The 25,037-nt window shown below is 56.0% G+C and overlaps 1 protein-coding gene across 1 annotated transcript in view; it reads left to right on the top strand.

Annotated features, from left to right (window-relative positions):
* The window catches only part of MYO18B (myosin XVIIIB), an 89,290-nt gene extending 64,755 nt beyond the window's left edge, over positions 1–24,535 (top strand). Inside the window, exons 34-43 of the mRNA XM_026060271.1 lie at positions 824–937; positions 1,457–1,573; positions 2,354–2,437; positions 3,775–3,912; positions 4,871–5,056; positions 13,613–13,746; positions 14,676–14,717; positions 15,617–15,778; positions 23,230–23,414; positions 23,532–24,535. Of these exons, the coding sequence (XP_025916056.1) occupies positions 824–937; positions 1,457–1,573; positions 2,354–2,437; positions 3,775–3,912; positions 4,871–5,056; positions 13,613–13,746; positions 14,676–14,717; positions 15,617–15,778; positions 23,230–23,414; positions 23,532–24,535 (2,166 nt within the window). The remainder of the gene's footprint in view (positions 1–823; positions 938–1,456; positions 1,574–2,353; positions 2,438–3,774; positions 3,913–4,870; positions 5,057–13,612; positions 13,747–14,675; positions 14,718–15,616; positions 15,779–23,229; positions 23,415–23,531) is intronic.
* Positions 24,536–25,037: the final 502 nt, after the last annotated feature.

Here is a 25,037-nt window from a genome sequence, read left to right as displayed (position 1 = left end):
TCGTGACAAACAGAGAGCGGGCGCAGGGAATGAGCAGCAAATGGAGGGGTTTAGTTTTGTTTTCTTAGAGAAAAGAAAGAAACCCGAGCGAGCAAGGCGAGRGCTGGAGCTTATCATTAAGGCAGAGACTGTGCACCTCCTCTGGCACTGCCTGCGTGATGTTTTGGGGATGACGCTGTGTCTTCCAGATGTTTGTAGCCCATTTAAGATCTTTGTAGTTTTAATGGCTGAGCTATAAAAATCAAGAGCAAATTAGCATTTATAAATGTGGTATTTCATGTGTATTTGCGAATGCAATTTGTGCTACATGAAAAGCCCATTTGCAAACTCTGAATCATGAATTGCTCTAATCAGGAATTACATGTAATTCACATAATTTTGCAAATTAATGATCCCAGCTCTACCTCACCACAGCAGTGCCAAGGCAAAGAGTGGATTTGCGGTTTGAGGTGCTAACTTCAATGCTCAGCAAGACAGTTGTTTGCTTTTGGAGCCCCGTGCAGGCCTGTGGGGAGCTGGACCGCTGCCGAAGCGAAGCCGGCTTCCGGAGGAAGCCCTGCACGCGCTTCCCACTGGAGGCTTATTTCACAGCACCACAGCCACTGGGAAGGGAAAAGTTTTGTCTGTAGAATAGAAGCAGACAGTCTGAAAAGCAGCACAGATTTTAAAAGGTCGAGTTTCAGCGTACACTAGCTGGGGAAATTCTCTGGGAGAAAAATGTAAATAGATGTGGCTGTGCAGCAAGGGGAGCGGCATAATCAGTACATGAGCTCTGCAGATGCTGGGCGCTCCTGTGATTATGATCTCCCTCAATTTTTCATAGCGAGAAGAGAGCGAAGCGAGATGTGCAGAGGCCGAGGCATCTCAGAAGACGATGGCCCTGGAGCTGGAGAACTTGCACACGGAGCTGGAGACCCTCAGCCGAAACAAGAACCTGGTACGTGCGCAGAGACGCAGCCCCGGCGGACGATGGGCGGCACCGGYTTCCTCCCACCCCTCGTGGCAGCCCAGGGCAGCCTGGGGTTTGGTCACCATAATCAGCACATTTAGGTTAGAGGATGTAGGGGAGAAGTCTGTCCAGTATTTTTCAATTAGAGCCACACTAAATCACCCAGCCTCTTTGGAGAGCACAGCCCTGGGTGGCTTAATGCAGAGATAAAATTACTCAAAATGCGCAGCATCCCTTAGTCTCCCTCTACAGATACGTGATACACAACACATGAGCTCCGTTTGCCTCTCCCTGGTTGACATGATGCGCAAGCACAGAGCTAGAAATGGAAAAAAAACAGAGAAACACAGAGCGAGGCGTTGGGTCGTGAACGTGCCTGTGCCCGGGGCAGAGGGTCCCCGCAGCCCGGGCTGAGCTCGCAGCCCCACGGGCGCTGCAGGCAAGAGYGGGTGTCCGGTGGTGCTCCAGGTTCATCCGTGAGCGGCAGCCCCTGTTTGTCCCTGGCAGGTTGAGGAGCAGCTCTACCAGCTGCAGCACGAGAGAGCAGATCTGCTGAGACGCGTCGATGAGGACCAGGAGGATCTGAATGAACTCATGGAAAAGCACAAGGCTCTGATCGCCCAGGTAGGACCCGGTGCGCTGGCAGGCTGCGTAGCATCCCCCTCCAGGGAGGATGCTTGGAAATCACCCGGAGCCTAACCCGAACCAAGACAGTCCCTATCGGTGTTTAGGGGACTTCCATACCACGGGGCAGATGCCTTGATGGGAGAAGGGGATGTCTCACGCTGCGGTCCCCTCTCGCTCATAGGTTTTGATTCTTCCTTCAAGAGATGTCTTGATTATGTTTTCAGTCGTTGGGAAATCCTGCAGCATCCCCATCTGGATTCTTTTCAGTTCTTTCTGTCACTGTTTTCTCATGCAGAGCTCAAAAAGTGCTGACAGACAGCCCAGTGGCTCCCTGCATAATATCCAAGCTTAGACAGGCTCTCCCTAAGGACTGGAAGTGGAGCTGAGAGACTCCAAGGCTCCCAGTGGAGCAGCCATTGGCCTGGGGTAGGCCAGCAAGGCTGTAAAAATCCACAGCCTGGTACCCATTGCAAGGTGTTATGGTCCTGGAATATGTATCYGGAATGACCTTCAGGACAGAAGTGACCTTGACAAGAGGGTTTCTGACCTAATCTGCAAATATTGGTTTCAAAAGTCAGGAGAGGTGCATTCAGGCAGTAGAATTAAGCTCATTCAGTCCAGCCCAGGAGTGGCTTGCCATTTAGATGTGTGGGAAGTGCCATCCCCTGCCTAGAAATAGGCATGAGCAAGCCTTCAAAATTACACTTCTCCATGACATTTGCTCTCTGCTCCAAGTTCTTGGCTTTGCTTCCACTGCTGAAGTTTCTGTTTCCTCAGTCCGCAACAGATATCGCTCAGATTCGAGAGCTACAGACCCAGGTGGAGGAAGCAAAGAAAGAAAAACAAAGTCTTCAAGAGAAAGTAAGTCCTTCCCTCCCGTAGGGACAGAGCTCAGAACGGAAAACAATCCGTGCAGGAGGATTGTGGCTTGGAAGATTTCTGTGCCACGGTGTGTCTCAGGGCACCCGTCACGTGAATGCCGTGCTCCTGTTTGAAGGCAGATCAATTCCCCACCTAGATATTACAAAGAAATTTCTCCTTTGTAAAACCGTGAGGTTCCTCCTCTCTTCGCAACCCGCTGTGCATGCAGACGAGTGCGGCGAGACGAGCGCCGCGGTGGCAGCGCGCCTCCCTGCCGCGCACCTTGCAGCCCCCGCGCCCGCGCGCAGGGAGGGCCGCGGGCCCAGAGCGAGCTGCCTCTTCAGCAGAGCCGCCCAGCGCTGCCAGCAAACGGCCCTGGGGCTGAAAAAGGTTTGCCCTTGCAAGGCTCTCGGGACTGGCAGTCCCCGTTTCCCCCCCGTTTCCGAGCGGCTGGTGCTGCTGTCTCTGCGAGGCAGGACCCAGTGCCGCGCTGCCGCGCGAGGACAGATGGGTTTGAGCTCGGGGCTGGCCCCGGAGCGGTCTCAGGCAGGCACTGCTCTTCCTCGCTTGTGCAGCTGCGCTGGCAGTCCTGGAGTGCATGTATTTAATTTTAAACACATGAGTAATCCCATTAACTTAAGTGCTTTACTGGACCGTAGCTAAGCTGCCCAAGAATTRGGAGTAGGACTTGCCCACGCCAAGGCAGAGTGGATGGTGCTTTAGAGATAGGTCAGACAAAAGAAGACAAATTCCCATCGCGCGAGGTCAAATATAAAATATGAACCAGAATTGTACTGGGATGGATAGAAGGGCAGTCTGCTCCGGAGGTCTCGCTGTAACAGCTAAAGAAAAGACTCAGCTACAGGCAGGTCTCCGCACAGAGGTAAACTGTGAATTTTTACGTGTGCCGGCCTCAAAGGATTTGCTGAGAAGAGAAAAGCAAAACAGACCCAAACAGGCACCAGCTCACTGAAATATTTTTCCTTCAAAAAACACACATTAGTGTCACGCATTTACTGCGCAGTCTTACCACAAATGAATCCCTTAGGAAGCTTGAGGCAGTATTTTTCCATAGTGCCTGGCAGCCTCGCCCAGGTCTTGTAGATTCGCTTTGTTTTTGGGGGGGGGGGGGTGTAGAAAGTCCTGTCGCCTCAGCGGAATTTGTGTGGCCATAAGAGGTCCTCAGTGCACACGGTACCGAGGGGAGACGCTGGGAAGGGAGCCGGGAGCGCCGAACCGAATGGGCCTGAAGCCTGCTCGAGGTTCTCGGCGGGCGGAAGGGCCGGAGGAGCAGCTGGTGCCTCCTGCCCTCGCTCACCGCCGTCTCCCGCGGGCAGCTGCAGGCGGCGGAGGCCRGGCTGGCCCGGCTGGGCCGCTCGACGGTGGAGCGCGCCCTCGTCGGCCGCCAGGAAGCGCGCGTCTGCGACCTGCAGAACCGGCTGGACTTCCAGAGCGTGCAGATCAAGCGCTTCGAGGTACCGCTCGCCGCCGACCCGCGCCGGTGCTGGGCAGGGCCGCGGGCGCCGCGCTCGGGCTCGGGCTCCGCTCCGCGGGAGGACGGAGCGGGCGGGTGAGGCGGGACGGGGCGACTCGCCGCGGCGGGATCGTAGCTCGGCCCTCCCGCCGCCGGCCGCGGTGCAGGGGACAGTGCCCACGCGTCACGCCACCGTGGCTATGCGTGCTTCACTGCTGCGTTTACTGAACGCCGGCCGCGGGTCCAGTGCTGTAAGCGCACGGAGGGAAATACGGTCCCTGCCTCCCGGCACGGAGCTCAATATTGGTTTAGTGCCCAGCGCCTTCGTCGCAGCGCCCCGCAGACAGTCGTCCCTCTGCTCTGAGCGTCCTCCAGGAACGCGGGGCATCGGAGGCCATCAGCGCGCTTTACTGTACCCATTAATCAGCGCGTGCGCCAAGCCCCGCGGGATGCTCTTGCTGTCACACCTTCCCCCAGCCCTGCTGCCTGGATGAGCCCGGGCGAGGGGGGAGGCCGGGAGGAGGAGGAGGAGGAGGAGGAGGAAGGAAAATGTCCTCGTGCCTCCCAAACGGCAGCAGCCCCGCGGGGCCGCCCGGGCACCCTTGGGCCATGGCACGCTGCTCTGGGGCAGCGCCGTCTCGCGGGAAAGGGGCCCCCGCGCTGCCCCCAGCCTCCCCTGGCCGCGGCTGCCGTCGCTTTGGGACGTTCCCGTCACCCCTCGCTGGCCCTGTGCCTCGCTGGCGCTGCCGCCCGGGCACCGCAGCCATTGCCAGGTCTCAGGGCAGAGTTTGATATGACAGTAGGTGTAAATGGACCTCCGGGGCGCTGATCGGCAGCACGGGTCAGAGAGGCAGCGCTCCCTGTGCTACTCCGTAATCCCGGCGAGCCGGGAAACGGAGCTCCTTGTAGTTCTTCCCTCGGTCTCCCGCTTCACCTCGTGCCGCCTGGCTCCTCTCCAGGTGCTGGTGCTGCGCTTGCGGGACAGTATCATCAAGATGGGCGAGGAGCTGGAGAAGGCGGCCGAGTCGGAGGCGCGGCAGAAGGAGAACACCAAGTACTACCAGATGAGGATGGAGGAGATGAAGGCGGATATGAACGAGCTGGTTCAGAGGGAGCTGGAGTCCAGCCGCCGGCGCATGGAGCTGGTAAGAGGCTGCTGCCGCCGCCGTGGGCCCACGGGGTCCAAGGCCCACGGAGTCCCCTCTGTAACGGGGGGGGTGGGTTTTTGGCTCTTCACACCTCAGTGATACCCCCCTAGGTTTTTCAGGCAGCTGCATCTGCTTTGCAGGCCCTCATGATGCACCTCGCAGCCCCCGGGGCCCAGCCGCAGGTCTGGGCTTGTCCCAGATCTGTGCTGCCTTCCCTTGGTTGGGGCAAAGACTCTGGAGCATGTTTATGGCATGTGGAAACCCCAGCTGTGCACAGTGCCGTGTCCTCCTAGCAAGCAACCAGCAGCCTTTTGGCCAGGGTGATGCTCTACCAGGGAACCTAGCAGCTGTGTYGATGAGGGACGCAGGGAGAGCGCGGGATACAGGTGCTCTGGAGGCRCGCTGCCGGCGTGGCTTGGCCGTTGCCGCGGCCAGGCAGGCTGCGAGCCGCCAGGAAAGCTCCCAGAGCCTCCTGCTGTCTGTCGCATCAAGCTTGCTCCGCGGAAACCTCCCGTAACCTGCAGATTGGCCCGAGGGTCCCAGAACAAGAAGTAATTTTCTGCTTGATGTTTTGCGCGCTCTGGTTGGAGATGGATTTAGCCCACGTGTTGTTAGCTGGCCCCGGCGCAGGACAGGAGGGTTTCACGGGCTGCTTCCTCGGCAGTTTGTCCTGGGTTTGTTCACGTCAGCGTGTCGGGCTCGGCCGTGACGGGCAGAGCCGGGAGAGCTCTCCGAGYGGCTCTTTGAAGGTGCTGTGAATTGCTTCTTCTCCCTTCTCAGCCGCAAGTCACTTAACCAAAGCTATTACTGTGGCTCCTAGCATCTCCCTTGCCTGCAGCTGGGCTGGCACGACTGGGCAGTCCCTCTGCTCCGTGTTTTGTTCCAAGAAGGAAATTGCTTTGGCCGCTCAGCTCTAATAAATACTGAGAAGTTACTGAGGTTATTCCTGGCCACCTTCTTGGCAAAGCTCATGCCGCATTTGAGGCCACCAGGCTCTTTGTGCACTGGAAACGCAGGCCCCATCCTCGGCCCGTACCTCGCCGCCAGCTTGGCGCCCTGGGCTTTGCCGCTTTCCTCCAGGACGGGCAGAACTGCAGCGAGGGCTCTGCCCGAGCAGCACCACTCTCGGCCCCGTCGGCACGGCAGAAGTGCCCCCGTCTTCGCGCCAGCCTCCTGGGGCCATCGCTGGCTCCKTGCCGCCGGCTCAGCCCGTGCCGCCGGGTCCTTGCACCGTCCCGTCCTCCAGCCCCGGCCGAACGCCCGGGGAGGCCGGGGGCGAGAGCCCTGCCGCCGAGCCGTGTGCCAGGCACCCCGCTAAGCAGCTGACCTGCTCTGCCTGCGCACAGCCCCAGGCAGATCCCCAGGAAGGCAAAAATAGATTCTCTTTCATTTTACAGCCTTCTGCAAGCACTTCTTTTCACGGTGGGTTTATTTTAGTAAACAAAAGGGAAGAGTTGCTTCCAAGCAGTAATTGAAAGATTACAGCCATGCTAGAAGCAGTTATTTTATTAATAATCTTTTATTTACCAATCAAGTAGCTTTCCCCATTTATTTTACCCTGAGGCTGCCAGCCTTTCTAAAGAGAATGATGTTTTAGCAAGAATTGTTTCCCATTTTCTGAGCATGCCGCGTGCATGCGTTGTCCTTGCTGCGCCACTGAGTCCTGCGTGCTCGGCTCTAGTGCTCGCTGCAGGCAGGACCCCTCTCAGCCAGGCAAGAAATGAAACCCGCCGCTAGGTCCGAGGCTGTGCAGCCATCAATGCTCTCCAAAGAACTCAGATTTTAAAATAAGAAGCTTTACTTGATGAGCTCCGGTTGCTCCTGGTGACCCTGGGAAGGCGCCTGGGCTGTTTCCCGGGCTCCGGGCCRTTCCCCAGGCTCCGGGCCGGTGCAGTGCCGTCTGCTTGGCCGGCAGCAGGCAAGCCTGGGGCTGGGATTCCTGTGCCGTTCTCTGCTGGCACCGGGAGGGAAACACGACTTTAGTTGCTATGAAAACTGTATATTTATTGCAGCTTTGTTAGAAACGCAATGTTTTGAAACACAGATGTGCTGTCTGTTAGGATATGGATGGATTGTTTTAACTGCTTTTTTGTATTTGTGCATATATTTCTAGAAGCTTTTTGAATGTTTCATATAGAAATGTAAATCATGGGTATAGCAAGATACTTGGTCTTCTTATCATGCTTCTGTTCTCACAATTGATGTTTTCCAAGAAATTTGAAAGGCATTTTAGAGATGCCTCCCTGGAACAAGGGATAAAAGCCCGTAAACAGACAAGCTCATAAACAAATACTAAAGGGCACTTGGATTTATCCAGACACCCAGATATTTGGGCTTATCCGACATCTGCTGTAGCTGGATGCAGGAGGAAACGGTTAAGGAAACCCTGCTGTAGATGAGTTCCCAAAGAAAACCCAGGCACATCCACGGCGGCTCCCGGGTTTCGCCCCGCGGAATGGCTCCTGCTGGCCCGGGGGGTTCGCGCCGCGGGAATCGGGGAGCCCTTGGAGCGAACAGTGACAGAGGCGCGTAGCGAGCCAGGGGCTGCCTCGCAGGGGAGGATAACGCTCCCTGAAAGCAGAGGCGTTCCTCCAGTCTGTGTGTACTCTTAATATGCTTAAATAAAACATCGCAGGAGAGCTGTGATCTCAGAGCCCAGCTAGGCTTGTCAAGCGGCTGGCTGAGAGCATAAATAGTTAATAGAAAGCCACTTACAGCTCAGCTCCTGTTAAATCTCACATCAATTATAAATACTGCATGAATTATTCACTTAACATTACTTAAGTGTAGGTCTGCACCTAACATTTTTATTTATTTATTTATTTATTTATTTAGATAAACAGTTGTGAGGTCCTGGGCTTGCTGTGGACTGTACGGATTTAAGGAATACATTGATGGGACATATTCATTGTACAGATTGGGGTTCAAAGTTCAGCTTTCTTTTCTGGGGTCCTAAGACTTGAGAACTGTATGTAAGGATTGATACCTGATACGTGCGATGGTCCTGGCCCATATCTAGCCATGGTGGAGGCACCTGAAAACCCTTTACCGCTAGGGGAGATCGATATGTTCCAGGCACTCGACAGCAGTCTTCATTTCTCCCTCCCTCATTTTTGACCCGGCTTTGGGCAGTTGGGAGGCAGCAGCTTCCTCATCCCCATGACATTCACGCAAAGCAGGGAAAATACAGAAAAGGGATGGGAGCCTGGAGAGCTGGCTGCCAGGCAGATGGCTCTGCCTTATGAATTTTCTAAGAAGAATGAGTTTTGAATGCTTTCCAGGCCTGGTGCCATCACACCGAGGGATGTATGTTTTCTGTTGGAGCTGGTAGCACTTGGTCTCGCTTCCCTCTGTCTTTGCTTCAGTCTCATGTACAAGATATCTTCCATGGAACTGTAGCTCCTCTTCCTAAAAAATGTGGATCTCAGCCTGCGACAGCAACTTGTTCCTCAGCTGCTGTGCTGACACCCAGAGCATGAAAGGCTAGACCCAGCTGCCTGCTCTCCTTGGGCCATAGCAAAAGCTGAATTATAGAAAGAATGGTGAGATGGATTTCCAAGTTAGAATAAATCCTCAGGAGCCTAAAAGCAAGCCCTGTTCTCTTATCTCATCGTGTATGCACATGCATTCATGCTTGTCCTGTTACAGGAACTACTTGGAGATGCTGCCTGCCTTGTGCTGTGCAGGGAAGGCCAGAGCAGAGGTTAGGACCATGCGGGCTCCAGACGTGTAGGGTGAAACCTCTCTGAGATGAGCTGCCCTCGCTGCAGCCGTGCCAGTACCCACCAGCTGGGATTTTCCCTCCTTGCATGACTGCGAGTGCTGGGTGCCCCGGGGTGCTGGGCACGGTCCGGGCTCCGGGACTACGCTGGGGATGAGCAGGCAGTTTGGCATGGGCCTCGGGAAAACGGTGGTGTGTTTTCAAGATGCCTCATCTCAGCCAGGCTGTCTAGACAGGATTGCTTTGAGGTGCCAACAGCACCTGAAAACGCTGGGCAGGGGCACGGACACCTTGCGGCACCCTACGACGTGCCTTGTCTTGACGGGAGCTTCTGGGAGAGCATTCCCCTCCTTGCTGGCAGGGTTTCTAGAGCGGAGGTGGGACACGCAAAGTACCAACAGCTCGGCAAGGACTAAGTCCACCTTTTAGATATTAATTCTTCCAGTTGTGTGCCAAGTARTAGATAATAAGTTTAAAGAAGCTCGTGTTTCTATAAGGGGGTACGTATGGCTGTGCTTAACTGCCCGTAGCCACCTGGATTTCACAAGAGACCAGGACAGGGCTGCCGGAGCGGGGCGGAGAGCGCGCAGGCTCCCCGCTCGGGGGATTTCTCCTCCCTTGGACGTGCGGCAGTTTGGTGCATCTCCCCATGCCCCGGGCTGGGCTCCAGCCTTCTCCTGCGATGCCCAGGGAGCAGCAGGCGCTGTTCCTTCTGAGAGTAACCCCAAGTTTGCAGAGGTCCGCGCTGGGGAGTCAGCCAGCCTTGCTACCTTCCAAAAACCATAGTGTCCCGGGGGGGACACCGGAGGACGGCGACGGGCTCTGCTTGGCCGGGGGGGACCAATGCCTCCAGGCTGCAGCCTGCCCCGGGGCGACAGCGGGAGCTGGCCYGGCGCCGGGCAGGGCCACCCGCCTCCGACAGCTCTCCCCGGGGTTTCTGCGCGTCCAGCAGGACGCGACCGCTGTCCCTGATCTCTGTTAATGCAAAGCTGAGATTTGGCACGGCGCTTCCCACTTTACCTTATTACAGCAGAGAGGAGACGCTGACCTTTGAAGTCAGCGTGTACGTACTCCATCTTAACGTCAGGTTTCTTTAATGAAGCTGTGGAATTTATTAGCATAAAAAATAACTATTTTTACTGAAAATTGAAGTACAGGTGTTAAAATATTCTTCACATGGGAATTTTTCTAAGGTGAGAGTCACAGTGTAAATAACCTTTTTTATGGTTCTTACGATAGAAGATATCCTTCATAATTACAGTCATGTTATCACCATGCAATCCAGCACGGTGTAGCGTATTATAGCCTGATATTTATGAACTTTTTTCATTTGCAAGCTATAAAGATTTCAGTGAACTTGACAAAAGAAATATGAGGTGTTTATGCTTCTAGCCAAGAGCGCTGCACTCCCACCCAGCCAAAGCAAAGGCTCTCACCAGGGCCTTAAATAAATCCTCTGATCTCCTCTGCAACCCTCGTCTCCAGCATTTCTCAGCTTAGGTCTTTTGGAGCTGCTCTTTTCTTTAAAAGCTAATGGCTTTRGTTAAATGTAACTACAATTACCATCAAAAGAAATCAGTCCTGAGAGGTGAGATGGGGTGATAGGGAATCTGTTAGTGAAAACTCCACCTCTGCGCTAATTAGTGCCGTGGTACGGAAAGCGTGTGATTTCTGTTTTGCCATTAAAGAAGTAAATTCTTCAGGAAATCATCAGCACTTGTGGTTGCTAACACCAATTACAGTAATGCCGGTGTTTGCGAGAGGAGACGGAGGCACTAACCTCGTCTCACTTGAGACTTCGACTGCAGAAATTTTGTCACTTCAAACTTTCTGAAAACCTAAAAGTTAATTACTTAATTAAAAATAATAATGATTGATGAATACTGCAGGTGTATGCTAAATTATTCAAATAGAGGCAATCCAAATTGGGCTAATTAGATTACACTTCACTTCAGGTGGATGCGAGCTTGCAAAGGTTATGTTGTGACAGCAGAACCACAAACAGAAATAAAAGACAGCGATGAGGATGCGGCGCTCAATGCTCTGTGGTGCCCGACTTGGCGCCCTTTATCRTCCCATTAAGTGTTTCACTGCTGGTTTTGATTATCTCTTTTTAACTTATCTTCAAATGCTTCCAAGACAAAATCAGATGAAATAGAAATTCTTAAGAAAATCGGTTCTATAAATCCTTTTCCAGCGAAGAAGTGAAAGGCAGGCCGAGGAGGCGAAGAGGTGGGGGTGAAGCGGGGCAGGAGGTAAGTGGGTGGGAGCTAGGTGTCCCCCGTCCTCTTGCTCCTAGCAGGGACCGGCAACAGCGGAGGCCGCGGTTTGCATTAACGGTGGAGGGGCAGAAAGGGTCCAAACCCTCCTGGTCTGCAGCAGCGTGCTCTCTGCCACCAAGGGCTGCGGAAAGCCCGGCCCGAAGCTGTCACGTCGGGCGGGTTTTGCTCCGTCGGCACCTGCTAAAGCCGCCCCGTCCTTGCCTCGCGCAGCGCCCACGCTCGTCTTTTAACCTCTTTCGCTCGGGTGCTGGCCGCCTCCCGGGCGTCAGCCTTGCCGACGGGCTGCAAAATGCTTCTGCCAAAGCCAAGCGCCTCCCTCCCTCCCTCCCTCCCTCCCTCCCGGCAGCCGTTCTTGCGGCTTGCGCGTGGGGAAGGCGCCCCGGGTGGGCGATGGCGGTGTCACTGCGCCGGCCCGTCCCCACCTGCCCGCGGGGCGCCGAGGGCCGAGCGCGGGAGCGGGCACCAACCCCGCGGTGCAAACCCTCGYGCGGCTCCGCGGTGCCGTCCTCCCTCGGGCTGCGCCAGGGTTTCCTTAGAGCCACCTGAGCAGGCAGAGCGTGAGTTTTTCTCAATAAATGCGTCTCCCTTTTTATTTTTTTCCCTTTTGTGTTCAGAGGAAGCGAAATGCCAGCAATGCTCTGCAGCTCATCCTCAGCGAGGATGTTAACWTTCAGACCAGTTGCTGTATTAAAAGGGGAAAATGCTTCTTGCATTTACATTTAGATTGAAACAACAAGTGTCAAAGGTGTCTAATAGCAAGCTGGGATAGCAGCGGCCTGGTGCTGGGATGTTTATTGTCAGTTTATGTTACGAAGATGATTTTTTGCATTTGAAATTTAATTATGTTGATATAATTATTCCCTTCCTTGAGAAAATTGTGTAGTACAAATATGTTATGTTTGGATTTACGAGGAAAGGGCAAAACAGATCCTTTTCCTGCTGCCTTAAATTATGTTGATACCAGCTGAAAGCAGAGGTATCGATACCTCTGATGGGGGAGTGCTGAGAAATGCTCCGAAGCGCAGATGCATCCTTGTGTTGTCCGTTCACGGTGAAATGCAAGATGCTGTGCCGGACCAGCGGCTTCGGCTGTGCTGCAGCTGGCAGGAGGAAGGGCCGCATTCCTGCGGGAACGAGGTGTCGGCAGCGGCATTCCCGAGCACACGCGTGGGAAAGGGGCCGGGACAGCGCTGCGTGCTCCCGATTCGGCCTGATAAAATGCCCCGGGGGCTTTTATTCCTCAGCCCTCTGAGGGAGCAGGAATCGGGGATGCCGAGAGGCGGCTGCGTCCCCTTGAGTGCGCCACTGCCTTCTTGCCACTCGCTGCCAGGTTAATAATAGTAGAACAGAGGGGAAGAAATTAAATACAGCCAGTGAGCTATATTTAATTTGTGCCATATCCTGGAGCTGAGCAATTAGTCTGATAGAGACAGTTATCAGCATGTTTGGAGGTTTGGGCTTTTTATCGAGTGCCGAGCGCTTTGCCGTGCCCTGTGCCGCATCTCCGGTGCTGCTCTTCGGGGAGGTGGCGTGGTGCCGGGAGCCGCTCTGCTCTCCCGCTCTGTCTCCCAGCCTGTGCTGGGAAATTTCCATGCGGAAACCAGTCCTTCCTGCGCTTAGGCTTTTGCCCTGACAGGCAGGGAAAAAAGGCCTTGGAAGCAGTGGATTGCAGGAAGGATCTTGGCAGTGTCGGAGGTTTTGCCCATCCCGGGGCGTTTGCAGAAGTGGCCGTGATGCCGTGCACCCGATGGAGCGGCTCCCTGGCAGGCTTCCACAAGCCAGACGGCTCTGCCCGCCGGGCCGCTCACAGCAATCCCGAGCTTTCGTGATTCACCCTGACAGTCCGGCGGCTCCCGCGCTGCAGCCTGTCGCAGCCCGCGCCGCAGGTCAGCTCCCGCCGTGTCACCGCAGCGATGGCAGTTTTACAGCTGGCAGCTTCCATCAAGTTAAATTTGCAGCGTGCGCGCTCTGCCTTCTCTCCCTTCTCTCTTTTCCTTTCTCTTTTCCTCTCCACCGTGTGAGGGCTTAGAAAGCTATGTGATGAACTCCTTTCTAGCCGGGCTCTGAAAAGACTTAAAAATCACATTAAAACAGCAGTGGTCAGCCCGCAGCGGGCAAAGAGGGGAGCCCGGAGCCGAGCGGGCGGTGTGCCGCGAGGGCGCCCGCCCGGCGGCTGCGAACGGAAACCGGCGCTGGCGCTTGTCGCACTTTCCTTCCCGCCCTTTCAGCTACAAACGGAGCTGCCGGCGCTCGTGTAAGCTGGCCGAGTTTCCGGCAAGAGCCTCGTCCCTAAGCAGGCGTGGGGTGTTGGGAAAGGGGTGAGCCACCCCGAAACGCACGGGACCGTCCCCTGGGGCTCCGCACCGCGGAGGGGTTCAGCTTCACCCGCTCCCCTTCTCATATAAGGCGAAGTTTGTGGCAGTGAGTTTTGCAAGCGATTCCCTCTGCACCGGAAAGTTATGGCAGGGAAAAAGCCCGGGGAGAGGGGGAAGCCGCAGGGCGGGCTGGCCATGGCCGTGCCACGTGCTGACGGCCGCCCCGCGCGCGCAGGAGACGCGGGTGGACGAGCTGGCGGCGGTGCGGCAGGCCCTGCAGGCGGACCTGGAGACGTCCATCCGGCGCATCGCGGACCTGCAGGCGGCCCTGGAGGAGGTGCAGAGCGGCGACGAGAGCGACGCGGACAGGTAGGCGCCGGCGAGCATGGCAGGCCGCACCGGCGGAGGTGGGGGCTCGGGGGCGGGCTGCGTTCCCGGGAGTAGCCGTCCCGACGGAGAGGCAGCGTGGCTCAGGCCCGTGCTTTCTGCATGCCGCCGTCGCTGCTGGAGCCGTGTTGAGCCCCGGTGCCGTGCCGTGCAGCACGGCGCAGCACGGTCGGGAGCCCACGGAGCGTCTTGCGGGAGTCCCCAAGGTGCCGGCCCCTTCGCCGGTGCCTGTAAACCACAGTCAGTGACTGAAAACCCTGCACGTCCTTCAGCCGCGAGAACGAGGGGGACTGGAGGAATCAGTGAAACAGAGCTGATTAGGAATGTTATTCTAATAGGAAAAAACAGGCACGAATCTTTGCAATAAACTTATGGGTTCTGTGGATTCTTTTCCCTCTGAGTTCTCAGCTGTTGTTTCCACAAACCTCCAATTTCGTCCTCTGTCGCGCTGCTAAAAGAGCACTGTGACAAATGGAGGCAAAACATATAGATACATAAATAATGGAGAGGGGTGTTTGTCACCGTGCCGTGAAAAGAGATTTTTCTTTATGTTGCRATTAAACCAGGGGAGGATAAGGTAGAAACTGTGAGCTCAGAAATTCACTCTTTCATGAAAAGATTGATTTCRCATGCAATTGGCACGTTGCTGCGAGGTGAGAAGCGCTTCCCCGCAGGGACGGCCTGGGCTCGGCGGGAYGGCGCTGCCYGCTCCGCTCCGCGCYGCCRCTCGCCGGGCGCTGCTCCCCGCGGCAGCAATGTTTTGCTTCGCTCAGATGAAGCCCTTTAGCCCTGCTCCGAGCAGCACGGGCGGTCAAAGCAGCGCGAGGCATTGCTGTTAACCTGGGTGTGCTAGCGAGGGCGGCGCGAGCCGTGGGCACACGTGACGCTCGGCTCTTCTTCCTTCGTTACAGCGTGCAGACGGCCCGGGAGTCGCTCGGTTCGAGGAGAGAGATGTAAGTGAGCCCTGAGGAGCGCTGGCCAGTTAAAGGTTTGGAGCTCGGTGTGATAATGAAGCGGGTTGGTGGCTCACGGCTGCCGAGAGCGCGCCTGCCGCGGGGCCGGGGTGTGCGGCGGCCGTGCTGCCCTGGGCGCCGGATGCGCTCCCACAAGCACAGCGCCGCATGCGCTCCCCTCCCGCATGCTGTGAGTGCGTCCATCGGCCGCACTCTCTCTGTTAAACCAGGAGAGATGCCTTCATTTTTCCCTTGCCATGCCGCAGCTTGAGAATATTAAACTGGTCTGTGGCTTTATGGGAAAACGGAGCTCCTGGGGGAATTCATCCCACGCCGCAGTGGCGGGGGGCTCCAGGGAAGTGGGTGCGGGATGCTGCAGAGAGCCGGGCGGCATCCGTTTCCCCGCTGCCGCAGCCGTCCTGCGGTCCAGCCTCTGCATCGCTAACGCCGTCATCCCGGGACGGCACAGGCAGCGCACTGTCGTCCCTGCCGCTGCCTCGGGGCGGCAGAGCACTTGCAAGAGCACGAGGGACATCGCTCGTGGCAGTGGCAATGGCACGCCGACCAGGCTGCCCCRAAGGATTTGTTTCAACTGATCCCTGCCGGTGCCACAATAAAAAATAATGATAGTAATAACCAGAGCAGAGCTGGTCCACTGGGGCTGCAGCAGTGCCGCGGGCACAGAGGAGCCCCCGGCTGCGCCTGGCCCCACGTCGCAGCCCTGTTCCCACCCTGCTGCTTGCGGCACCGGACTGCGCACTCGCGTCCTGGCAGCGTGGCCAGGTCCTGCTCGGGAAAGCACAGGCCGAGGGCTCAGGCAGGGGGGCAGTATGGGGCCCCCTCTCCCCGCCAGCCTCTGTCCCCGCGCCCATGCTAACGGGGACGTGTCCTGCCTGCAGGGACACCTGCTCCAGCCTGGGCTCGGTGCTGAGCCTGGAGCCGGAAGAGAGCATCCGATCCTGGCTGGGCTCGGCGGCGGGCTGGTCCTCCCCGGCGGGCAGCAGCGTGGCAGGCAGCCTCTCGGCGCGGTCTGGCTGCGGCCGCAGCACCCGCAGCCTCAGGTAAGAGCCTTCCCGGTGTCCCTGGACGCGGCGCGGCGGCGGCAGACTGTGCGGGCTGGCGCCGGCGTCCCGGCAGCTTTCCTCCTGGGGAAGCTGTGAGTGCTTGATGCCAGCTCCGGTGCCTTGCAGATGCACAGCGGGAAGGAAAACATCTTTCTGCAGGGGTTGGGGTTGCAGCAGCCACCGGAGAATTATTACGTAAACCCCTCTGTATTTCTTGTTTTTATGCAATATAAAAAGCCCCAGGTGCCATGCGGGAGTGTGCTGCAGGCACCCTGGGTTTGCACCGCGCGGGTCTGGGGCTGCGGCACAGCCGGCCGCAGGCAGCCTTGCCRGGGCGGTAGTGGCAGCCCGCCGAGAGCTGCTGTCCCGTAACATCCAGCCTTGCCCGGACCAGCCCCTGCAGCGGCGCCTCCGGGGCACCCGCTCTCCGGGCAGCTGGCGCTTTGCTGCGGTGCTCCGTGGGGACGGCACGGGGTGAGCCCTGCGCTCCGGCACGGACTCGGCGTGCGGATGCTTGTGGCTTTCCCCAGTCTCTAGGTGATTCCCTCTATATCATGCTACATCCTCAGGGTCTCCCGCTTGCTCTCTTTGACTCTTATTTTCCTGTGGAAAAAAATCAAAAAGTCACAGTTCCAACAAAATTTAGAAAATGTGAAATGTATGAGAGTTGGCCAATGTTCGCAGCCCTCCAAGGCCCTGCTTCCCACCGGCTTTTGTAGCTAGGCCTGCGGAAGGGCGCGTTAGGGTTGTCCCTGCTGCCCTTGCCTCGGCCTCCCAGGCGGCTGCGGCTACTCACAGCTGAACATCAGGAGACAGAAAAGAGCTCCGAGGTCTGTGTGCTGCGACCGGCGCCCCGGTGCCCCGACCGTCCCCGCGGCGCAGCCGGTCCGGCCCAGCTGCTCACGGCCGTGCGGCGCCTGCCCCGCTGGGAAGGCAACCTCGGGTCCCGGGTGGCCGTTGCACGGATTCATTTCTCAGTAGACATTGCAGTCACACACATTTGGTGGCGCCTATTGATTTAACTGTTATTTTTCTTTCAAGCTAATATATCTTTGAGGATATTGAGAAAAAAATCTATTTACAAAAGCTGCTGGTGGAATAACCCAAACAGTTTAAAGCAGAGTTACTTTATTAGTTCATTACTACTTGCGCTGTAATGAAAAATACATGCAATCTCCTATTTTGCACAGTACGTCTGCATTCAGAGCACTTCAGCTGAAGAAATATTTTAGTTGGCTTAGGGGCTTGCAAGCCTCCACTAACAACATTTGCAAGGCTGTATATCTTGCAAACGCTTGGAGAGGAGCGAAGGAGTTGCTGAAGACGGGGCATGGGCAAGTGCTAAAGATGCGGTGTGATCCTGCCCCAGCACAGGCGCTGCCGGGTGTTACGGGCACCGGGGTGTCAGTCGGTTGTGCTGCGGGTGTCCTGCCACGGCAGGTGGGTGAGGAGCAGGGGAAAGGGAGGAAAACAGGCAGGCTGGGCTGCGGCACCGCAGCGGAGCAGCGGCAATGCGCCGCGCTGCCCGTGCGCGGGAAAGGGCAGCCCCAGGAGCGGCTGGAGTCGGGTCCCGCATGCCCGACCCCGGGACCGCAAACGTTGCGGGCTGGGCGCTTCTCAGGACGTGCACTAAGGAGCTCGGTGGGAGGCCGCGGCGTTTAAGGCCAAAGCATCAAATCAAGGAAGGTAGTCACTGCCCCGCCAGGATCAGTGGGATGTTAGATGAAAGTCGCTACATCAAAAACATGCTTCAAGCAGTAAAACGTCCCTTGATGTATTCCCTAGGGATAATTTAGAAAGACAAGACAGTCTATTTGAGGATTTGTACACCATATGCTCACTTCTTCACTGCTGAAGATGCATTTATACACTTTAATACAAACTATGTTAATTTTTGGCAGTGATGCTGATGGGGTGCAAGCAAGCTGGAGAGCAGCCCAAGCGCTCACATGGCCCAACTGCCTCAGCTCGGCTCACAGCCGAGCAGGACACGGGTTGCTCGTCAAAACCTCCTGGTCGGAGCTCAGGTCGTGCCCAGCGCCGGACACCCCGGTCGCAGGGGCAGCGGGGCTCCCTCACCCGCGCGGCTGCTGCCTCTAGCAGAAGGGGACGTCTGCAGCAGACTCGCGCCCTGTTTTACCGTCTCCCCAGGTGCTGCAGGGCTTCTCAAATGGTTTCTCTATATTACAGATGTGAAGCAATTGCGTGGGTTGAATTTTCCAAAGCCTATAAATCAAGTTCTGGTAACTTCATCTCCAAAAGGAGATAGTGGTGCACCATAATGGAAGGGCACCAGGCTTGCGCAGAGGCTTGGGAGCGCTGCGCTGCGAGCGGAGACAGGGAGGGTTGAGCAATGTGGGCACGAGGTGGGCTGTGACCGGTGGAAGTGGCCTGTGAGAGCATGGGCTGCATGGAGGGAAGGAGCCTTCCCTCTTTTGCAAACAGATCTGCGAAGTGGCAGGCTTATAAAAAACAAAAGAAAGTCTTTTTTGCATAATACATAACGTGTGGAATTTCCTGCCGCAGGATTTTATGGAAGCCAGAAGTGTGCAGGGATTGAAAGAACAACCGGCCAAACGCATGGAGGGCAGGGCCAGAGGAGGCCACCAACCTGCGGTCTGTGGCTCGGGACGTCCCTAGTGCTCAGGTTCCCAGGGATGGTGTATCAGGACACCAATTTTTCTGCTTTTCTACCCATTTCCTGGGGTCCTGGCTGGCGCTCGGCGCAGAGAGCGGCACGCTCCTTGCAGGGTTGTTCCCCTTGGCTAGACAAGAAGGTGCAAGGGCAGGCCATCTCCAGCGCCCAGGAAGGAGACCTTGTGAGGGTTCAGGCCGCTCAGCAGCGGACACCCACTGTGCTGCGGCGCCYGGCGGCTGCTCCGTTGGTGCGAATCCCCCTGCTGACGCGGTGGCTGCAGAGGTGCGCTGCTGGCAGGCAGCGTCCCTGCCCTCCCTGCCTGTCGCCCGCCGCAGCGCCCCGCACGTGCCCACCGTCCATGCACATGAGGAGAACGGTGGTCAAAGTCATTGCAGAGGCTTTTTTGGTGTCCATCTAGCATCTGTCTGCTCCGTATTTGTGTGCAGTTTCATAAATGGGTACTCTGAGTTTATAGGACTTCCAGGACTCTCATTTCGTTGAAGACATTAGCGTTAAGCTCCCTGTTCGTATCCTGCAGAGATCTGTCCTTGCCGAGTTCTGGTGCTTTGCATAGTAGCATAACTAAATATTACCGGGATTAATTTCCTGAAGAGCAGGTCCCCTGGCAGCTGATACCTTGAATATGCTGGAGCAGTTTGATGTTGTCCATTGCTGTCCGGGCAGGGCTGGGACCCGCGCGGGTGATGGTGGGAGCCCTGGCAGCAGCCCCCAAAGCGGCTGGGGTGCCGTGCTCCCTCGCAGCATCCCCTTAGGAAAGGTTTATCTCTAGCCCTAAGTACCTCTTAGGGGCGTTTGGTCCAAATGATCTAACTCTGATCATAACTGAGTGGCAGTAAATTAGAAGTTATGGCTTTTATCATATTGCTGAGCTGAAATACACTGGATTTATAATACAAGGGCAGATATGTAGGCTTGGGGATTAATAAAAAGAACTTACTGCACCGACCATGGCTGTTCTGATAGGACATTTATACCCAGACCTGGAAATAATGTGACAATCTGGCTCTGTCCTGAGGTTCATGAAAAGGCAAATTGCAAATCCCAGTATTGTAGCTGCATTTGGCTTCAGCTAATCTAAGATGGAAATATTAGAGAGGAGGCTATATGAGATGCAAACAAACAGCAGATGAGTCTGGAAGGTAATAAAAATGAGATCAGCGAATGCGAACTCTTCCTTATTAACATTCCTTTGTCTTACACAAGCACCCAGTAATGAAAAATGAAGCATTTGCTTCTCAGTCCTACATGCGGGATATTTCCTGAACAAACAGCTGTCAAAAGCTAGAGAAAAGAATGTAAGGCTATTATCTGCGGTGTAGTGCATAGAAATGAGAGACTTGATTAACGTGGTCTTTAATTCTCTGCTATTTAACTGCTTGTACAAAATGCTGGGCAGCAAGGCTAACTCTCAATAAATATGCCACATCGCAGGGTCAGAATAAACCATCAATTTTTTTATTAGGAAGCAAATTCAGAGCTTTACGCATTTATTCTGCCTCGTGCTGGGGGGGTCACTGTTGCATTGCAACAAGAGCGACTAATGCCGCGGTGCGGGGGGGGGTGGGGGGAATGCGCAGGGCCCTGCAGCATCTGCGCTCCTNGGGGGGGGGGGGGGGGAATGCGCAGGGCCCTGCAGCATCTGCGCTCCTGCCGCATCCCGCTCCGTCGGCTCCAACGTTGCCTGTGTTGCTTGCAACCAGGGCCCCCGGCACCGCGGCTGGGGGGATCTGCCACGTTTATTTTAAAACATTATTGTGTAGAAGCAAACCATTTACACTGAAACCTGGGAGCACTGCTGTAGGTGATGGCTTGACAAGAAAATACTCTTCTAACAGAAATTAGGCCAATTTCTTCTCTTTCCCCGAAATGGAGTTGTCTTGGCTTTATTTATGAGCTGCGAGGACAAGCAGCCGGGCCACACTTTCTGTCTCTGGTCATGTGCTGCAAAGCATGTGTGGATTTTATTGTATAAATTATTTCAACTAGCATAATTGTAATCATGTTAATTGCTGTGTAATCTTCACTAATTATTGTTGTATGTCATTTGCCTTGGTGTGAATGGCATATTACAGAGTTCTCTTTGGCTTACAAATGCCTTCGGAGCTCTGCGTCGGGGCCTATTTTTGTCTCTAACGTGGGAAAACCGTCTTCTGTGAAGTTTAGGCAGCGAGCTGCGCTCCGCTTCGCAGCGGCGACGTGCGGGCGAGCCGAGCCGAGCCTCCCGCAGCGTCGCCCGCAGCATCGCCCGCGGCGCCCGTCGAGGGAGCGGCAGCAGCGCCGCCGGCGAGCTCGAGCAGCGCCGCGGGGCCGCGGGAGGTTTGAGAAGCGCTTCGCCCTGGCGCATTGCAGCGGCACGGCACGGCAGGGACCCTTGGGAACCTTCCCCTGGCAGCGTATCAGCCAGGCAATTGGAAACTTGTTGCATGGGAGAAATCAGCTTCTGGCCTTCGGGCCCCGTGCGCAGGCAGTAATTCGTTGGAAGCGGGGTTTGGTTTTGGCCGGAGGAGCAGGGCTGCAGTCCGGTGGCCATTGGCTGGCAGATCGGGCGCCGTTCGGAGCGAACCCCGGTGCGAGGGTCGGCAGCAGGCCAGGACGAGCCCCGTGGCCAGAGGAGCCCTCCAGGGGACGGAGGTTTCGGGAGCACGTCTTGCCCGCTGCCCTCCCTCGCTCGGAGGAGCCCCAACCGCAGAGCCGCCCCTCCGGCTGCAGACAGCTACGGACACAGGAAAATGCTCAGGGCCTGAAACGGGGTGGAAACAGCAAACRCAGCAGTGTCTTCCAGCTGTGACAGCTGTGACAAGCGTGGCCAGCACCAGGCTCYGAACAGGGCAATGACCAGCAGATGCCGAAGCTTCCATCTCCGCAGGCTGCTGGTGCTTTTACCTCTTCTGCTCACTTTTATCTCAGTCTTGCAAGACGAAGAAAAATATTGAATCTGGCTATTTAATTAAGGAAAGCCGGTCATGCAGCAGTCAGTTTATAATATCATTTGGAAATGAGGAGAGCGAGTGGAACAATTTCTGTACAAATTGTCCTGCAAGGATTACACCGGCTATTTAAGTAAGATGCAATTTAGGATCCTAAAATCCAGCATTGGTGAAACGCGTCAAACCATTAACGAGCCGCGAGACTCGAGCAGCGTTAGGGTCAGTCCGGGAGGCTGCTGCGTCCGGGCGGATCGCGTCTGGGGGTTGCTTCGTTCCGTGCCGAACGGCAATACCGGTGGCCCGTCTCCACGTGTCGGTGTTTTCTCGGGTCAGCGGAGCCCAGGCTGAGCTCGTCCCGCACAGGCGCTGCCGTTATCCGCTCTCGCCACGTTCCCGTGGCAACACGAGCGCTTCCYGGCTCCGCATGCTTTATTGCTGCCGACGTAAAGCTCGACTGCTGCTTCGGCACGTCGCAGGCCTGCCGGCCAGCAGGAGTTCATTCGTGTTTCGGTTCTGCTGGTTTGCGCTATCCTTCGCTCTCTTTCTCTCTCCTCCTTTTTTTGTTGTTAAATGAATTCAAACCCAGGGAGCTTTTCCATTAAAGCAAATCGCAGGCGCCCTGTGTGCTTTCGGACGGAGCAATGCAGGCAAAACCACCGCCGTGCTCGCCAGTTCGGGGACCCTTTTCCATTGGTGCCGACGGGCTCCAGCACGGAAAGCAGCCTTTGCCGAAGCGGATTGCCTGGAGACGCCCGCGCTGCGCCGTTCACCAGCGAGCGGCTGGGAGGGAGCAGCCTATGGACAGCGACCGGCTACCGCTGATCTAAAATTACGCACCGCGGCGAAGCACGCCGTAGCGCTGCGGCATGTCGGCCTGTTTCGGACGTGTCCCGGCAAAGAGGCCCTTTGGCCGCGCTTAATGTGGAACAGGGAGAGGGGAGGTTTGCAGGCTGCGGGGTGCGCGGGTGCAGCCTGGCCCCGGGGCCGTGCCGCCAGGGACCATGCCGAGGGCGCGGGAGAGTCCTCAGCACAGCCACCCTCGCTGTCTGCAGCGGGAGCGACCATCCCCGGGCATCTGGTCTGCGAGGCCTTTGCCAATCTCCACTCGCTTCCCTCAGTCGCTCTCCAATGGGCAGGGTTTTTCCCAAACTGCGGTTATTTAGGAAGGAAGTCAGTGATATTAGGTGCAGGAAAGCCTATTAACTCCCCTGGCGATGTGCTGCCATTTGCATTTAAAAGTGTCGCGCTCCGGGGAGTCCCCGTCCCCTGGAAGCCGGCTCTGGGTGTCCCCTGCCGGCCTGCGCCTCCTTCGCAAAGCCTGCGGATCCTGCCTGAGCCCCGAACCCGAGCAGTTTGTCCCCCAGCACACGCTGTCTGCGCGCAGCCCCCGGCCGTGCATTTATTGTGCTTGTGCAGTTCATAACTTTTTTTGCCTCCCAGAGGAAGCGCTGGTGAAACATAGCCTGCAATAATGCTAAGATGCATTTGGGGTGCGTTGTGAGTGGGTTTCATAAAATTTCAGAGGATARCCTTTAGTTTTGGCAGAAATAAAATAAATCTTATGTATTGCTATAATCTATCAAGAGACGTGGACAATTTGAGGTATGTGTTAGTTTGGCAGAGTTAAAGTAGATCATGCCGCACACTGTATGCCATAGATTTAACCCAGTTAGTTAGTTTACTCAGAGTATTTAAGATAAAAATTTTGAGCATTGCTGAACTTATTAATGTGGCAGCTAGAATTTATTCTGAGATTATCATGCAAATATGGGCTTTTCAGTGCTCAGACTTGTCCTTCCTGAATGACATTACAGTTACTGGAAATCATGCAACTTAAATTAACATGGATATCTGTTGTTTAGGATGAACAAAGATGTCAAAGAACCAGAAATGAACCGTCCAGCTTCATCCCTCAGTGCCGGAAGGTCTGTTGATGCTGCAGATGCTGGAAAGGTTGCAAGTCCTTTGCTTGGTGCTAGAAGACGGGAATATGGAAAACCTCCAGCAGACAAAGAGGAGCTTGAGAGTCAGCAAAGACCGGCAGAGAGCCGAGGAGTGACTTCTCCCTCTCTGGCGAGGAGATGGACCTCTYCCGCCCCAGAGGGGAGGTTTCCCAGCCCGCTGTCTCCAACTGTGACAAGAAGGAAACTGTCTTCTGCAGCAGAAGACAAGTTCCCCAGCTCTTCATTCGCGCTGTCTGAGTACGTAGAGGAGCTGAGGAGGAAAAGGGCAACAGAAAAAGAGCAGGGAGCGCTGGGATTAGATGACGCTTCTCCCCTACCAATTTACCAAACAACTGGTGCTTCAACCCTCAGACGCTGCAGGACTTTCAGAGAGGCTGATGATGTCCCAGTGAAGTTTGAAGTGAATGAGCCAAGAGAAAGCAGAGGAGCACCTGGAAGCCCTGGCTCCATACGTTCCTCTAGCCTCGAATGTACGGCCTTGGAGAAGATGGAGCCAGCACGCTCTCCGGTGCTAAAACGAGTATCAAAGTTTGGCTCCTATGACTCACTGCTACAAAATATTGATAATTCCTTCCCCCAGCTGAGCTCACCTGCTGCGGGAGCAGATGCACTCAATACTTTGAGACTTAAATCGTGGAGAAGTTGCCTCGAGCCGTCGCTGGAGGAAGGAGGTGACATCGACGTGGGAAAGGATCCGCTGGTGTTTCAGAGCAAGCGGTTCAGCCATGGCCTGGGCGAAGGGAAAGAGAGCGACCCGTTCAGCTGGAAAATACCAACCCTCAACTACGAGAGGAGAACAAACGTCGATTTTGATGACTTCCTTCCGGCTATTCGGAAATCGCGCTCGACAAGCAGCCTGGCCAAACCCGGGAAGGACAGAAAGGATGGCCAGAGGACGCTGACGGTTCGGTTTGAAGATCAGGCCACAGCGGACACTTCGGCCTCCTCCGAGATAAAGCCCACGTCGAAGCAAAGCTCAGCCGCCAAGGAGGACTCCGGGAAGCTCTCCGACTCCTCCTCGTCCTCCGGCTCGGCTCGTTCCTTTCGGAGCGCTGACAGCATCAAGCGCCGGCCCCAGAGACCCGACGGGGAAGGGTGCAGCAGCATCGCCGCAGAGAGCCCCAGGGAGCCCAGGAGGTCGGAGGCCGAAGGCAAGGAAGACGATGTAAATAGCATTATGAAGAAATACCTGGGCAAGGACTAAGGTAAGGCTGCCGAAACCCTCGCCGTGCTGAGCCCCTCCAGGGCGGTTAATTCCCTAACAGCGGGTTTGCCCCAGAGGTGCTGCGCGAGACCCTGCCCGGCCTTTCCCCGAGTTTGTCGGATACGGCCGTGTCCGGGTTAATGGGTGCACCCTGGCAGAGGAGGGGGATGCTGCTGCTGCCGTGGGGCAGTGCCGGCCCCACCGGCACCGGGACCCGCAGAGCGGCCGGGGAGCAGCTCCGAGTCCATGGTAGGTGCTCCGCTGCCCGCTTCCCCAAGGAGGCAGCACTCCCTCGCCCCTGCCACCTTATCCGGTAGCGGCATCCACCAGAGCATTTCCAAGAGTGCATCCTTGTGGCTGGGCTTGTTTGGCTAATTGGAAATTTGCTTTGGCTGGACACTCAAGGTCACCCCGCTCCGGAGAAGGTAGGTCCTGTCCGGGGTCAGGCTTGCTTCCTGTAGTTAGCAATCGCCTCTGACAACCACTTGGATCTGATTTTCAT

Source organism: Apteryx rowi, unplaced genomic scaffold (genome assembly GCF_003343035.1).
Source record: "Apteryx rowi isolate R43461 unplaced genomic scaffold, aptRow1 scaffold_168, whole genome shotgun sequence".
Taxonomy (NCBI): domain Eukaryota; kingdom Metazoa; phylum Chordata; class Aves; order Apterygiformes; family Apterygidae; genus Apteryx; species Apteryx rowi.
Note: the sequence above shows the minus strand (reverse complement) of the source record. Positions and strands in the feature narration are given on the sequence as shown.